The sequence below is a fragment of the Varroa jacobsoni genome, unplaced genomic scaffold (genome assembly GCF_002532875.2).
Source record: "Varroa jacobsoni isolate VJ856 unplaced genomic scaffold, vjacob_1.0 scaffold_803, whole genome shotgun sequence".
NCBI classification, from domain to species: Eukaryota; Metazoa; Arthropoda; class Arachnida; order Mesostigmata; family Varroidae; genus Varroa; species Varroa jacobsoni.
In genome coordinates, this window is record NW_019213705.1 from 90,402 (window position 1) to 106,175 (window position 15,774).

Below are 15,774 nucleotides of genomic sequence, written 5' to 3' on the forward strand. Positions count from 1 at the left end.
CAGATATCATTTCTACACTCGCTTTATCAATGTGTTTACAGTTTGTGAATTAATTAATAAATCACTATATTTTCTTTCTGCTAGCAGTGCGGGCGAGTAATAGAAGAGGGCGCACGATGCCAGCGGCAGTCAACGATAACAACAACCGGGGCACGAGAACGCCTGCGGCAGCTGCAACCCACTTGTTTTTTTCAACCTGACGTCTCCTTTCCCACGTTTGTAGCGCAATGTTTAGCACTGGTATTAACCGAGCTGACACTGGGCGCCCACATACGCCTACGATTGTGTCTCGCTTTATTCTACTACCTATTTGTTATCCGGCCACTTAGCGCTAGCTAGAGGTGTAGGAGTTCCAATAAGCGGCGCCTCCGTCCCGTTTTCAGGTCTCTTTCTTGCCTACATCTCACCTATTAAACATACAACCCCACTAATGGTTAGCTTGCTTCTCTCTACACACGGTAGAGGAAGACTAGGACAAAATTCAGGGAAGTATCGTTATAAAATTTCTAGCGCTTTAGCCTGTAAATATTAGCGTATTGCGCTTGCTTGAGTAGCCATAGAGTAATTATACTCAATTGGCCAACAAATTAGACATACGTGTGACCGGCATAGTCGTGTGCTATGAACGTAAATAGAACGTATAAAAGCACGACAGGCGTTGCCGTGGCGAGACGATAGCTCAAAGTAAATTGCCGATTGACCATAATATTGCGGTGAAGAGATAAAGCCAAAAAATGCTCGCTCATCTCTTCGCGGCGTCTGTGGTATAGCGGAACCGCGAAGTAAAAGTAGAAAGTCGTTTTTATATACATGTATATATGAGACGTTCATTGTCCTATTCGTTTTGACAATGGAAAAAAACAAAAAATTGAATGATGTACCGCGCCGAATGAGGATGGCATCATCAATAATGATATGAAGCCTTTGAGACGTCAGTCTCAGAATAGAAGGATATACGAATGTTAGAAGCGTGAGCAGCGGTCGTGATATGGAATCGTGCGCAACAGAAGATAGCACAGTTATATAGAGATGGAACTTGCTGACATGAACTTCCGAATATCTAGTCGAATATACAACGAGCCTTATTATGGCGGATGATCATATTTTACCAGAAACGTGTGGAAATTATGCACTCTGCTGTGGGCAATTTATCTCATGTAACAGTATTACGAAGGCTCTGTAGATTAAGTGGGAGAAGGGTCATTTTAGATTTATTAGAATTGCATAAATAGAATATATAAAGCTTCATACATGATCGTAGTCATTATCGCTATAAGGTTCATGTAAAATGTATAAGGAAGTGCATAATGCTAAATAAAAATTATGATATCAAGCATGTAAAATAGCTACGTGTCCAAATAACACGTTCTATGAAAAAACTACGGAAATCATCACCAATAACAAAGATGTGCTATCCAAGCAGATTATTATAAATCTCTGTCGCTTCATAGTGGGCCCTCTACTGAAACTGGCTAGCTTAATGACATGCCTTGTCACAAAAGGAGGAACGTAATGCAATCTCAATGGGTGGGCGTGAACCTGGGCGGTGCGTGTTTAATCAGGGCCAGGAGCTACGTTGGGCCTGTGAGAGCCTGACTCGCGCAGCCGCGAACTCGTGCTATCAGTCAGCCGTGCTAGTGGTGGTTTTTTTTTTTTATAGAGGTTTAGAATAATACGGTTCACGTATGATGAGCACTACTGAAGCACAAGGATACGGCAAGCTGCGTGCGAAACGTGATCTAAAGATCAAGCTGATTCTGCTGTTCCCTTTTATCATACATACAAATAAAATAGAAGATATCGAATGCATTTTACTCGGTATTTACCTTGGGTCCTTTCGTCTTTTTCAAATGAGAGCACATATCGGACGTGACAGAATCGTAAGAGATACTGATAACGGTGCTTAGCGGTCAACTGCAGTGATTTTAGGTTGTATCAACTCTTGTTGTAGCAAAACAGCTTTTTAGCTGTCCTGTATAGTAGGGAACCATTGTGGTCTAGGTTCGACCCGAGCATAGACACATGGTTCACCTCGTGCTGGCAACCAATCGCCTGATCGAGTTCCTGGCGGCGATACCGAACGTAAAACTCAAAACAGAGAGGGCTCTGTATCAACCTGTAAGTTGGGAGTTAATATACAGCTTTTATTAAAGCTTTCCTATGTCGATAAGTTTCCGAATGTAATGATTGATTGCTTAACGTAATGACTGTGTCTGCATGTAATGAAGAGAAAAAAAGCATGGAGATTGTTGCTTCATAAATAAAATTCTATATTTTATGTACCGAATGAATTGACTTTGAGGAAGTTAATTTATAAAGTGGGATTTGAACGTTTCCAAACACTAAACTATAGCGCATGCTGAAAACACATTCTCGCAGAGATAAAAGTTGTAACGGGGTGCTCCCCGGATTATAAAACGGCTCTTTTTAAAAATATTCACATATCGTTATTGCCTATAGCATTTTTGGGTGTGGTGTGAACCTCATTACGGTTCTGCAAAGTTCGTGGCACACTTGTGATATTATAGATTTGATACCCGCTAAGTTCAAAGTGCCACGGGTTTTTTTTTAATAAAATATAAGCCTTAAAAAATGAGCCTAAAAAAGAAGCCTTAAAAAAAATCAATAGCTTAGAAAGTTTCATACAAATACATACAGGATACATTTCATACAGGATAGGCTTTGTTTTACATAAGTCTCATGTATATAATGGTTTATATTTGATTGCTCTATATAGTGCTTCCCTACTGTTGAAAAATCAGCTTAAAAACGCGTTGTTTTGGTAAGTATGTTCTAATCAATTAAAAGAACATTGCATAAGTGGTGTAGATATGTATAAAAAAAATGTAAAAATTTTAAATTTAAAAAAAAGCTGAACAGAGGAGCGAAAACTTTTCGTTAGGAATAGAGGTTAAGGTAGACCGTATGTTTGTCAGCAATGAATATTACTATTAGCAGTAGTATTTATAAATGTAGCCTAGAGCGGCTGAACTGGTCTAGTTGTTAAGTTCTTAAGTTCTTAAGAATGCTAGTTGTTAGAAAATTGGAACGGAGAAAGCAGCTGGCAGGAACAGGGTCATATTCAATGTTAACAGCTTATATAATCCACTGGCGAACGGTCTGCTACCTGTTGGGATATGCTGGTAGCGCGTCGAGGCTTCGTCTGCTGCGAACAGGCTGATCGATGATTGCGTCCTGATCCACCGTATCAATTCACACGATTGATATATTATGAAAAGTGCACTGATGGCAAAGTTTAATCTACACACAGAAAAGGCATTGAAGCTTACATATACTATATTGATCATATGCAGGGTATAGGTTTGTATCATGCTTATATGCAAAGCCTCGCAGCGACGCCGCTGAAGTATCAGTCAGCTTCGATTTCTATTATTTAATTTGGTGTGCCCCTAAGGAGACGTTATTGATTTACGCATACCTACAGGCGCACACGTACAGAAGCTGTATTTCAAAGAAGAGAAAAATTAAAACGAACATATCTGTCTTTTGAATGCAGGAAAAGAGAAAGCTGATGGACGATGAGATATATTGTGTTATGTGATATATGAAGAGTCTTTTGTAGTTATCAAGTGTTCGGTATGCGCTCTTTAAGAAAGAGGACCCTAAGCTCTAAAGCCAGGCGATATGTAGCACCCTCTACGGAATTGATAGCAACATTCGACGATCGAAACGCTCAGTTATATTTTGTACCAGCCGAAACCATTTCTATCCAACTGTGTGCCAAAAAATACGTCTAATTTTCGCAGTTTGGGTGTCTTAGAAGGCAATGAGTCGCCACATGCAGTAGAATACGGTGGCATCGATCAATCGGGACGGATGATGTGAGATATGAAACATAAAATAGTCTTCCAAATATCGATTCCTTCTCCGGCAACGCTATGCTGTGAATTTCATGCTATTTGAATAGTATAACTCGTTAACGGCAGAATCGATCGATCAATCAATCAATTGCGGATCGCCTGTACCTATCCACAAAAAGTACTATACCGAAATACTCTACAAAAGAAGTGGTCGAAAACTAAATAAGTACCTTTGTGTGACAACTTGTGCTTTATTAAAAACATGTGCATATTCGAAATAAATGCCTAGGTTTACCCAGTATAAATTGAATACATTCGGTATAATTTAGAAAAGTAGCTCTAAAGCTAAGAGCGCACGAAATAACAGAAACTCTGCGTACAGTTACACTCCGAACAACAAGAAAAGGCCAACAACCGAGATAAAGTAACTTGTGTAACCGATTTTCGCTGGGCTCGTAACGGAATGATGCTCTTTTGTATGCAAACTGATACCAAAATGATTTAGCCTTAAATGTTATGTTGTCTCCCGGTTGGTTTAAGGGAGTCCAGCGTGGCAGCCCATTCGCGGGAGGATTTTTCGAAGATGTACATAGAACATCTTTACGTAGACGTCACCCTAAGCCAAAGAAGACGTTTTATTACCTGCAAGTGATGAACCCTTACCCATGAGATAACGCAAGCATTGTTAGATAACAAAATTAAGTAAACAAATATGAAGTCCAAGACACATCTACTTTTTGCTTTTATATACTGCGTACATACCTTTGACCAAGGAGATTCATAACTAAGAATACGATAGTTTAATTTTATCCGTCTATTCATCTAAACATCATGACGGGAAAGGCTGTTAATTGCACAGTACAGATCAATTGCGCTAAGGATGCCCTCGGGGCATCTGCTCGAAACGACGCCAGACTGACAACTCTATCGTATTCTGATTCCTTGAATCGTTTGAAACCTAGGCACATGAATTCTGTGCAATTAACATTAAATATATCGAACCGTACCAACTAATTAATGATTGAATTTTGATCGGCAGCTTATTTCTCACATTAATTACATAGGTGGAAAAATGAACCCTGCAAAGAAAACACAGAAGAGTCATTTAAAAGGGTCACGGAAACTTCACCTGTTGCACCTGGCAGCACCGGTAAAAAAGTGCGAGGCTAAGAGTAAGTCAACCGAATTTTTCAGCACTGAGTGCCACAATAGTCTCCGCTTTGTGCCTTCTCTCGACCCCGGAGGATAAGCAACACTAAACGTAAAAATACGTCATGTTCAAACTACTACATTCCGATTCAACTCCGCATCTCTTCATTCGATTTTGATTCTCAGCACGCTACGGCAAACACGTCTCTATGCTGTGAACACATGTTACTTAATAACGCCCTCTTTATGGCTTCATAATTTCGAAAAATTCGCTACAATCTACGTGACCTGTTGAAAGGACCGATCGATCGCCAACAGTCATTATGCTACGCATGTGTGTACAAGCTATTACCGTCGCGCCGATATGCTTCAGTAAACACTGTGTTTATTTTGTTCCTACCCACGAGCGCTCTGGAACCGATGAATCACTTATTTTCAGGAATGTTCGTTAGACCATTTCATAGTGATTCTTGTGATACGCGTTGCTACCTGAGATGGAGCATGTATCGACTATTTACGGTTCTATTGAAAGTCTAATTTTGCAGACCTGTTTAACCGAAAACGACCCCTTATTGTGTATGGGTTGGGCTGAATTTCCTTTTTTGTCCCGTCGGGCGTGCTGTTGTTTTAGTTGGTCGTAAGCTAAACTTGGCTCTCATTAGCTTCGTTTGACAACGAGGTCGCACCACCGCTTAGAGACATTAGGGTGGCCACTAGCTTCGTACGTGTTGACACACCATCAAATGTATGTGTCCCATAATTCTACAGGAGATCGGAGGAGACTAACGTCCATTTATATTGCTTTCTACGGCTGTGGTTGCTTCCCAAGCTGTTACTTATCCAAGGTACAGCCCCGAAGTAAGATTAATATGGCCTTCTACACAAACAAATGTAGATATGAACCTAAAAAAAGCAATTTTACACATCATAAGCTAGGAATTGTTATAATAGGTTGCTAGCAGAGGCCGCGATTATTGTTGTAGGAGCAGCAGTAGTAGCTAACAATAAAATTTTACCTAGTCTAGTTAAATTATAATACATCCTCTCGCGAACGGAGGACACTACCTAGCTCGTACAGGTGATTGATTCTGTGGAGCTAACATAAATCTAGCCAAACGCATCACCAATCAAAACAGCTGGCAGATAAAAAGTTTCAGCTAAGATAAGTCACTGAGCACATTTGTGTCCTTTTTTAGATGGGTAATGTTATTTTTTATCACACAGAGACGCTTTCCATTACGTGGGAACCTGGGGAAGGCCAAACGTTAGTGCGACAAATCGTGCAGTAGGGAAGAAAGCTGACATCTACGCGGCCAAGGCCATAGAAGGTTCAGCAGAAACTACGCAGTGGAATGTGGGCAGGTTTATCCCGTCAGGTGTGTACTATTCAGGACCCTATCTAACCGGAAGAGTTCCTTATGTATGACCGATAACAGAATAAGTTGCTACTGTTATTGCTTAGTGGATAGTAATGGATTTTGCCGGATGGACATGCGGTGAAGTCGGTGTCACAGGGGACGGCGATTGTCATTGGACTTTGCAAAAAACCAATGCGAGCAGCGTGGGACGACTACCTACTTCATCGACATTGCATAATACACCAAACTATGACGGAGTTATCGTATACAGGACTAAGAGGAGGAACCGCCTACAAACAATATTATATCATATGATATGATATTATATCATAAACGATATATGCCTGCGAAATATATTTTATTTGTTATGATTTCGAGTAGATGGTATGGATAAAAGGGAGACCAGGGTCGCACGTTTGACCTCAAATCTTCTTGAAATATTCAGATGGATTTTCGTTACAGAGTGGTCGAACTTGTTAATATATGGCCTTCAGCACAAACGTATAAAGGGTTACGTTATACACATGATCATCTACGTTAAACAAAGTAGAGATAATAATTTGTATCTCACTATGTGTGTGTAGGAATATAGAATTTTGTATAGCACAGAATGCGGAATAACTGAAGCAAAGGTAGAATTTTGCATGCTAGTTTTTGTCCTTCAAATGTAGTCAAGGAGAATTCATCGAGTAAGAAAAAAGATTTGAATCGTTGCACCATTGGCTATGTCGAAATCAATGAAGCCGCTTACCGACGTTAAGTGAACCTCATTGCTATGTCCCAGGGCAAGTAATTCCTTCGTTTACCCTGATTCAAGGCATTTTAGTTGTATTCGTCAATATTAAATTTTCAATCACGCAACTCGACTTCAGAAAACGCGTAAACTTCACTTGCCTGTGTACTCACAAAAAGTACGGATATCAACATGAAGTACACCTAGTAGATATTATGTGCAGTCATCTATAGGTGAACCCTGTGAAGCACTTAAAGAAATGATTAATGATGAATAAAATAGACGTATAATTTGGTGTGGTACATTGAAATCCTCACTACTGATTGTGATCTCTACAACTTTGCGTAAGAAACTAGGCATGCTATGGATGACTACGAAGTCTTACAGTACATACAGGGCAATAAGTACCAGTGCGTGAAACTGTTTTTTTTTTCAGATCTATGGTCCAATGATGAACATGTATCAACTCGCTTTAAGTAGATCAAAACAATACAGTGACAGCAAATACCATTGAAATACCCCTTGAAACGTCTCGTATTTAAGTTGACACTTCAAGTAAGCTTAAATAATCCAAAAACTACATTACATTGTACGGACGAAGGTCATTCTGTTAAGAAAGATCTGCATTTGTTGTAGAAACCACGTACGCATTAGTCACAACGGGTCAAGTGCGTCCATCTCTCAAAAGAAAAAATTCTGATCAGAGACCAGCTTCTATAGATGATTTTGGCGACGCTTCCGTCACAAGTAAAGTGCCTTGCATGCGGTTAACGCCCTTGTCCTCTTGTAGGACACATGTAGGAAACATAAGTGCGTTGGTTTTTCTTATACAGGATTATTCATCTCCCCTTCGCTTTGGCCTAGTGCGAAGGTATTCCCATGCAATCAATGTTATATTAGTAACGAAATCAAACATGATGTAACGGGTGATTTGCTGATATGTCATATTTCGTATTCGCAACCCAGAGACTAGATATAGGTAATTTTACCTCCAGCTTAATAGTCTGGTCATCGATAGTGACTATTGGAATGGACTGTAGAATATTTTTTTCTATATTATCATAAAATCCGAAATGTCAATGACTATAGTAGTAATATACTGTCTAGGGTTGTATGAATGAAAAAAAATACAACCACAAATTTTAAGAACGTTTCATTATAAAAACAAAAATCAACAAGATTCGTGCAGGTCATTGCAATTTTCGAGAGCAGCTGTCGTCTGTTACGGGCATAGACGACAGAAAGTAAATGCTGCAATCAGATGCAAAGTGCTCTTTTTCCAACAGCCTTTCAGATCTTCCCATTCAAATGTGGTGCGGTTTTAATAAAGAGAAACTTATCCGTTCAATTCCTGCGCTTAGCTATGCCTTAACGTTACGTGCATGATGACCCCTTACTTGTCGACAGAGCTTTGGTTAAAAGTATGTAGGTGTTATAGTAGCACCACGCATAATGACACGACAACATATGTTTACGCAGATCGTTAGGTTATATTTCTGGTCAGACATGAACTTCAGAGACCGCAGCGTTAAGGGCCACCTTTTGTTCGGTACTGAGCCAGCAATAATCTAACAATGGGCTAGTGGTTGAGTCCAAAATTCCCGCACTTGACCCAGAGTACGTCATAGAGCACGTAAGGAATAAACGGAGAAATCAACGAGCTCGTTTGTAAAAGCTGATTGTAGCGTTTTCTTCTTTTTTTAGCAGTACTTACAATTCATGATACGTCAACAAGTCCTCGTAAGCGCTATGCTATAAGTGAAACGCGGAAAATTTGAAACCCGTTAATGACCCGATATCAGGTGAGAAATGGTCTTTCTTGCCGCGTTCGCAAGCGTGATGACCAGCACAATTCTCCATGTGTTGCTGCTGCTGCAGCTGCAGTCTTGAAATCTAAAGTGCGCATAGATATAAATAAGAGTGGCTTTTATGACGCACCTATTCTAGATGTAAATTAGGCATGTAAGACAAACAGGGCTTTGATCCCAGCCTATATTGGTGTTGTCGTCGTATCCGAGAGTTTAGACCTTCACCTACAAGTGAATGATCTGACAATTGGCATCTGCTTTTCTTTTATATCACGAAATAACCCAATAAATTAAAATAAAAAATTAGACTAATACTTTTGAGTAAAGCAAGCGGATTGAATATCTATAAGATAGAAAACAATCCAATAGGCCTTGTCGCTGATCGCATCTAGGCTCCGTTTCTGAATGGAGAAAATAGTACGTATATCAAAACGAAAAGTGAGTGAGAGATGCGTCATATGAACCTGTCTTTCTTTTTTTTTTTTTTTATCTCCCTCGTGTCCACGATCACCAGCAATATCTACTTAAGAAATTCAGTCTTCTACTGCCGAAAGCACAAACGGGACAACTAAGATGATCTAAAATATTTCTGCGTGTCATCTTGCAGGGCCCCCAGGAAGATATGACCGTCGACTTTCACGAGTCCACCATGGCGAGGGTAAGTTATTCTGTTTGTCATTTAACGCACGTCTGCGTTGTACTTTGGTTTAACTCTCGCATTGCCGTCAATTGTTTTTAACTAGGCCCTGTTTCGAATATCCAGGCTAGCTTTTTAGAAGGGAAATTTGTTTCCTTTCTTGAGAAAGATTAAACCTTGCAGGGGTGACGCGTATCGACTGTTTAGCTGCGGTTTTCCATTGCATAGGCATCTAAAAACGACAGCTAAGTGCGTCTCATCCTCACGGTATATAGCAATATCGAAACAAGCTGAAAGAAAATTTCCGAAAAGTGCTCTCTTACTGCGAAGCAAACTTGGCTGAGCGTCAGTGAATAGCGTATTTGTTCAATTAAAGTATAGATGGATTTTAAGCCCTGATAGGGCGCGGGCAGATAGGCCAAAAAAGCCTCCAGTGCAATTCGATCGGTACAGCGACCAGGCGTTGCCGGCTTTAACGCTACCTGATTAAGCTAGAGATTTGAGTGATGTTCCCCGCCAATAAGAAAACGAGTTCAGTCTACGTATGTAGCACCTAGTCATGGCGCTCGAATGCGTTGTGTAGGGTTCGCCGCTATTCGAAAGAGTGTAAAGGTTATTTAGCTCAAAGGCTTAGCTGTTTGTTAATAGCGCACATTAGAGTTAAGAACGTCTCATGGGATTTATAACGGTAGTATAAGAGAGTTTGGGAACGCATATGTGATACTGCCGAGGGAGGGCAACTGTTAGCGATGCTAATAGGGCTCGCATATGCTCTTTCCCTTCATGCTGCGACTGCCCCTTTTCAGTACATCGATGTGGAGGTTTGTCATTTTATGGGTTTGTAGTGCCTTCCACACGACCCCGTCGGCTCTCCCTTTATATTGAAGCCCACGCTACAATCGCTAACCTCCGGGTTACCTGCATATTGATGCTGGCTCGGAACAAATGATACGGGATTTAATGAGTGGGCGATAGTGCCTGTACGGGAAATGTGGAATTTTGTAGGATAAGAAAAGGTACACAAATACCGTTATATTATCGTACGACTACAGCTCTAGATATTCCCTAAAAGGTATAAACCTACACTAAAAATGCTCGTTGGTATGTTGTCCATGTTGGCCAATTGCCCCCTGTTGAAGTACGTCAACGCTGTAGGCCTTTTATGTGAGGTTCAATGGTGAGGTACAGCGGAAATTGCTTACGAGCAGTGAATGTTGAGTACCAGCGAGGAAGAAGTTGTGGAGCATTTATTCATGATCAGGTCACTACATAACAATATATACATTATATATATATAGTCAGCAAAACAGTAATAGCAGCATGTGTATGTAAAAAACTTTGCTGCCACTTACCGCTCCGCTTCTTCTCAATTAACAACTTATCCGAATTGTTCCACCGTTTCGTTGATATTATCGCCACAAGCACGATCTAGTTACGTTGCGGCATATATTGTTTGGCAGGGTTTTTTATGCTGAACGATCCGGAATTATTTTTGTCTTTGACCGAAGTCAATCGTTACGTCAATTTTTGTTCCCTCGTTCCTTTTTTGCGTTATCATCTTGTGGGTGAAACAGTTTTCGCTGCAAGGCTGCAGTTGTGCTTTGCGACAAGGTTAAGGTTACTTCAGATCCGATCTTGTGGTGCTGAAGCTGAAGTAATGCTTGTTACTTCTGCTGTTGTGGTTTCTTCGCTATTTTCGTTGTAGCTAGGCTACTTGTTAGACGTTCTGTCTCCGTTGAGAAACATGCTACGGCTATAAATTTTGTTTATGACATAGAATAGACTGCGATATAGTTAAAGAAGCTTCGCGAATAGACTTCTTTTCTCTTCATGTGTTGATCCTCTCGCACTTTCACTTTACTCACCGTCTCTCAGCGTGAATACGAATGACCTTGTGGCCATTTTCGCCCGCGGCCAGCCATTCACTAGTGACCGTTCAATTCTTTTAGTCGAACAAATACTTCAAGGAAATCCTCAGCGTTCGGATCGCGTTCATTGCGGTTCGTTCCCGATAGCTCTCTTCGTTACTTTCTCCGAAAAAGGAGGCGCGGTTCATTCGTTGTCAGCCTGGCTTGCAACAAATAAGCTTAATCGTCTTGCTTATCATATGCTATATAAGAAACGCGGCTTCCTCGCTCCCAACACTGCTTATGGAAATCCGTTGTTTTTAAAGTTTCTGTGAAAGGAAAACAAAGTGGGTTCCAAGGTTATGTTAGCTGTGGCTTCTGCTAACAAGAGTGCAGACGCTGCGACTAATAATTTTAATCCGGCTTAAGCACTGCACGGTCCATAGGGTTGTTATTTTACTACTGAAAGAAAGTTTGTGACAGACAAATTGCGCCCAAGAATAGTAACGACGATGAACTTATACTGCCGCCATTGGTAAGACGCTTACATTTCCTTACTACTTAATAGATCGATGAATTATGTGCTAAAACAAGACGTTGCTAGAGCTAAGCGAAATAATCGAGGAATATACCATTGACGAAGCACGACTCATGCACGTGCGCATGTCACAGCTGGACGACAAAATGGACAATCTATAGCACTTGCAATTATGTTCATCTCGATATTTGTCTAGGCTGCAGTGCGAGCAATCGAGAGGCACATCGCGATAGGTAAGTAAACACTTCATTGCGGACAAACGAATCTAGAAACATGAAGCTGAAGCTACCAGCTACGGTTTTCGTTGTACTAATGCGAATCAAAGGACCGAATTGCAATCGTTGTGTTTTTTTTTGGTAGAAGCAACAATAGGTTTTATTATTATTATTACTATTATGTGTGCAATTATACGGTTTATCAAAGTCCTCACGATCCGCCCTATGAGAACTCTTGAAGCTTTGAATTAAAAGAAACTGTATACTGAGACGCTTAAGCTATATACAGAGGTTTTAGGTCTAATTTGTATTAAGGCAGTTCGCTAATAAACAAATCAACAGTTTTACTCAAGCACATGTGGAAGTTCCAGCCGTCATCTGCATTGCAGTGTCAACAGGTACAGAGTAAGGGAAGTCACCTCATAGCTCTAGGACAATTGAAAATCTACAAGTCTATAAGAGAACAGACTGTTTCCTCAGAGGACAATTTCCCAAATATATCAGTACGCTAAGGACTATTATAGTAGATATGACTAAAATAGATTTGAGTGCGAGAGATTATATCAATGACGGATCCTGTGCCGGGTTAAGACTACCCCTCGATGATTTACCTAATCCGGAGAGACAAATATATACGAATCCGCCCAAAATAAATCCGACAAATTGTTTACTGTAGTTCAGGCGTCTCTGGCAGTGGCGTTAACGATCTTGGTGGATATGAGGTAGCTTTGCAAAGTGCTATTTACTGTCTTTAGGCAAACCTAGACTTAATCAAGAAAATTGTTTCTTCGATTCAATCTGCGAATAAGTAAGGATCATCTTGTGCTTATATTCTTATAATTGCGGTTACTCAAGGGCATAACTCGTTTACGTTTTGTGCCCTTTACAAAAATAGGTATTAGAAAAACTATTGCCCACCTAACTGTTATCATAATGAGCGCTATATATACGTTAATCCAATTTGAAGGTAGTTACTTTGCACGGTGTAATATTGAGATACCTGATTTTATTTGTAGTTATTACACTGCAAGGCGTTTTTCATCTCCAGGGTGAATTTCTGACCAAACAGATTGCGGAACTGTAACAATGCTTTACTAAAGAGTTATTCGCGTATACAGCTGTCGCTAAAGGGTTGCCTCTGCATTCACGTCCTAAGTACACTTCTGGGAAGGTCTAGTAGTGGACGTCCATTGCAATAGTGAAAGCGATAGCACTTGTTAAAGCGGGAAGGCGACAGGTGTTGTAAACAGGTCCAGCAGGCGACCACACCCACCGCAAACTTTTTGCTTTTTCTTGGAACATTGCTGTAGTTGGCCGGCCTTTTGACTTCTACCTGTGTGGCTCCGCTGCTAGTCACCTTTTCTACTGAAGCACTTACAAGAATCCGCTTACAAAGCAATCAATGAATGAACGATAGTTCAGCACAGCCAGACGGTCAGGGCAGGACAACTTGGACTTGGAGTACCCAAGGGCAAAGTGGGCGCTGCCATCTGTTGAAACGATAATAAGACGAGCAGGGAAAGAGAGACAAGGACGACAGATGCAAGAGAAAATTCAAGAAAAGCTGTACTGCCCACCCGCTCGTTTCGCCTACCAAAAGATTCTAATAAAATAGGAAAAGTAGAGTGATCTCAGAATCGATTCATCAATGCTGCGGCTGCTGCTGCTGCTCCTATTAAAATCAATCTGCGAAGCCTATTGTTTTTGGGCCCTAAACTGAATACAAAACAACTGTCCTGGTTGTGGGATCGAACGGATAAAGGGCCATGACGCTGAAACAGCTACAAACTTTCAATAAGACTTTTTGTTGCCTTTTCATGTTATATCAGATAGATGACTAGATGTTTCTATTACTAAAAACCTTATACAGAAAAACTGCAAAGTCATTTGTGCGCAAAAAACTGAACTCTGTTTGATGTTGCAATACACAGCCAGCAAGTCGAGAAGCTGCAAACCTCTAATGATTTGAGCGAAACATCGATATCGAGGCTTTTCATCACATGAGGTCTGTAGTGCGAGAACGGTTCCTTACGACACTATAAGCAGGTATATTATAAAGTTCAAAAGACTAAAATATAAAACAGAACGTTTCAATTCCCTAATGCACCATAGTATTTTTACCCAGAGTAAACTCTCGAAATAATCATACATATACACATTTTGTGCGTACGTACCGCTATATAATAACTTACTAAGCTCAGACTCCGTCATCTTGATAATCGGAAAAAGCGGGTTGTGCAGTTTGAGTAATGAGGACTCTGATTTAAAATGCTGCAATCCGCTTTGTTTTTCCAAGGCGGTTTCCAGTTCTGGTCAAACCTAAGCGCGAAATGCCAAAATACGAACGTTGCTAGTGTTATTCAAATTGCCCCTCTCTAAGTAAATTAATGGTTGTTTTGCGTAAAGGAAATAGGCGTCATCGTTTTTCATTTTATTATTACCGAAGGCAAATTCTGTCTAGTGGGTTCATGTTGATCAATTTGTTACCGCAATGTTCAATTTTTGCCAGTCACAGGATGCCATACTGTACACTTGAGACGCAAAAACTATAATACGCGCTCGCTACTGGAATTTCTAGCTTTAATAATAAAGGAAAAACAAGGCTGAATTGTCAGTATGGACTTTGTCACGCTACTGAAGTCTGCCAACGGAATACGGCATTTGGAGGCAATAAACCTCGTCAAGTGAAGTCGTCCGGTGTGCAGAAACAGTGCGGCCGGTCACACATTGCAGACTACTTTACGACGAAACGCCTGCTCAAGCAGTCAGACTCTGAGTAACTTTCTGACTGTGGGGTATGGAGTGGCTTTTCCTAACGAACTAGACATTACATCGCACCATGTTTATATTATAAAGGGTGATTTTACGTAATCAACTAACCGGTCAGCTATCAACGTATTTACGTAAAAATAATTATTAAATTAATTTATTTATTATAAAAATCGTTCCTAAAAGCAGTTCTCGAGTTTTGTTTCTTTCAAAGCGAAGTACTGCGAGTAGAATGTACAATACATTTGAAGAACGCTTAACAACAGCGCCAGATATACATAATTATTTGTTTAAGTGTTGTTTAAGAAAGTAGTTATTTCTAGCAAAGGAACTTGACTTATCATTCAGGGTGCTTTTGCTTTATAAGAAGATTGGCCGTAAATATTTGTTCTTCATAATTTAAGGCACGACAAGTCGCACCCATTGCATTGCACTCTAATACGCGCGCATCGGACCACCGTTGTTTTGCTATAGCGCTTTGTCACGATAGCATGAGCCAATATATAATAAAAAAATGCTACGCCAATGTTTGTCTATCTACTAAATTATAGTAGCGAGATATTGATAATATCTTTGTCGTATATTATTGCGTATAATGCACAAATTATAGAAGATTTTTTTTCCTCTCACTAATATACGGATAAAAGATTCATGCAGGAATTGAACCTCTTAAGCTATAGCAACGTAAGTTCCCCGGGTGTATTACATACTAATGCTTTATTATAGAAAGTATTAATTTACTTTAATTAATTAACTAAACAAAGTAACTGAAGCCATTTTTGCAGCCCAGGACCCAATCTCTGATCTAAACATCGCTGTAAATTGTTTCCCAAAAACCATCGTACCGATTACGCCGTTTTATGGAATTTAGCGGTCCTCAGTCGGGTAATTTTCTTGTC

At 40.2% G+C, this 15,774-nt stretch overlaps 1 protein-coding gene and 1 long non-coding RNA gene across 10 annotated transcripts in view; one reads left to right on the forward strand and one right to left on the reverse strand.

Annotated features, from left to right (window-relative positions):
• The window catches only part of S6kII (Ribosomal protein S6 kinase II), a 156,448-nt gene that overhangs the window by 77,493 nt on the left and 63,181 nt on the right, over positions 1-15,774 (forward strand). For 4 of the 8 annotated variants that reach the window (XM_022839481.2, XM_022839490.2, XM_086969877.1 and 1 more), the window contains exon 2: positions 9,477-9,527. In XM_022839481.2, the coding sequence (XP_022695216.1) occupies positions 9,477-9,527 (51 nt within the window). Of the gene's footprint in view, positions 1-5,566; positions 5,829-6,194; positions 6,347-9,476; positions 9,528-15,774 lie in introns of those variants that run through there. The other 4 variants (XM_086969876.1, XM_022839486.2, XM_022839485.2 and 1 more) reach the window with 3 other exon arrangements.
• LOC111263953 (uncharacterized) lies at positions 4,049-14,058 on the reverse strand. 2 transcript variants are annotated; one of them, XR_002682542.2, is made up of 3 exons: positions 13,107-14,040; positions 10,859-11,682; positions 4,049-4,479 (listed from the first exon to the last, which is right to left on the reverse strand). It is a non-coding gene; the product is annotated as an uncharacterized LOC111263953 (long non-coding RNA). The 2 variants fall into 2 exon arrangements; XR_015312495.1 differs by lacking the exon at positions 4,049-4,479 and having other exon boundaries at positions 10,721-11,682; positions 13,107-14,058.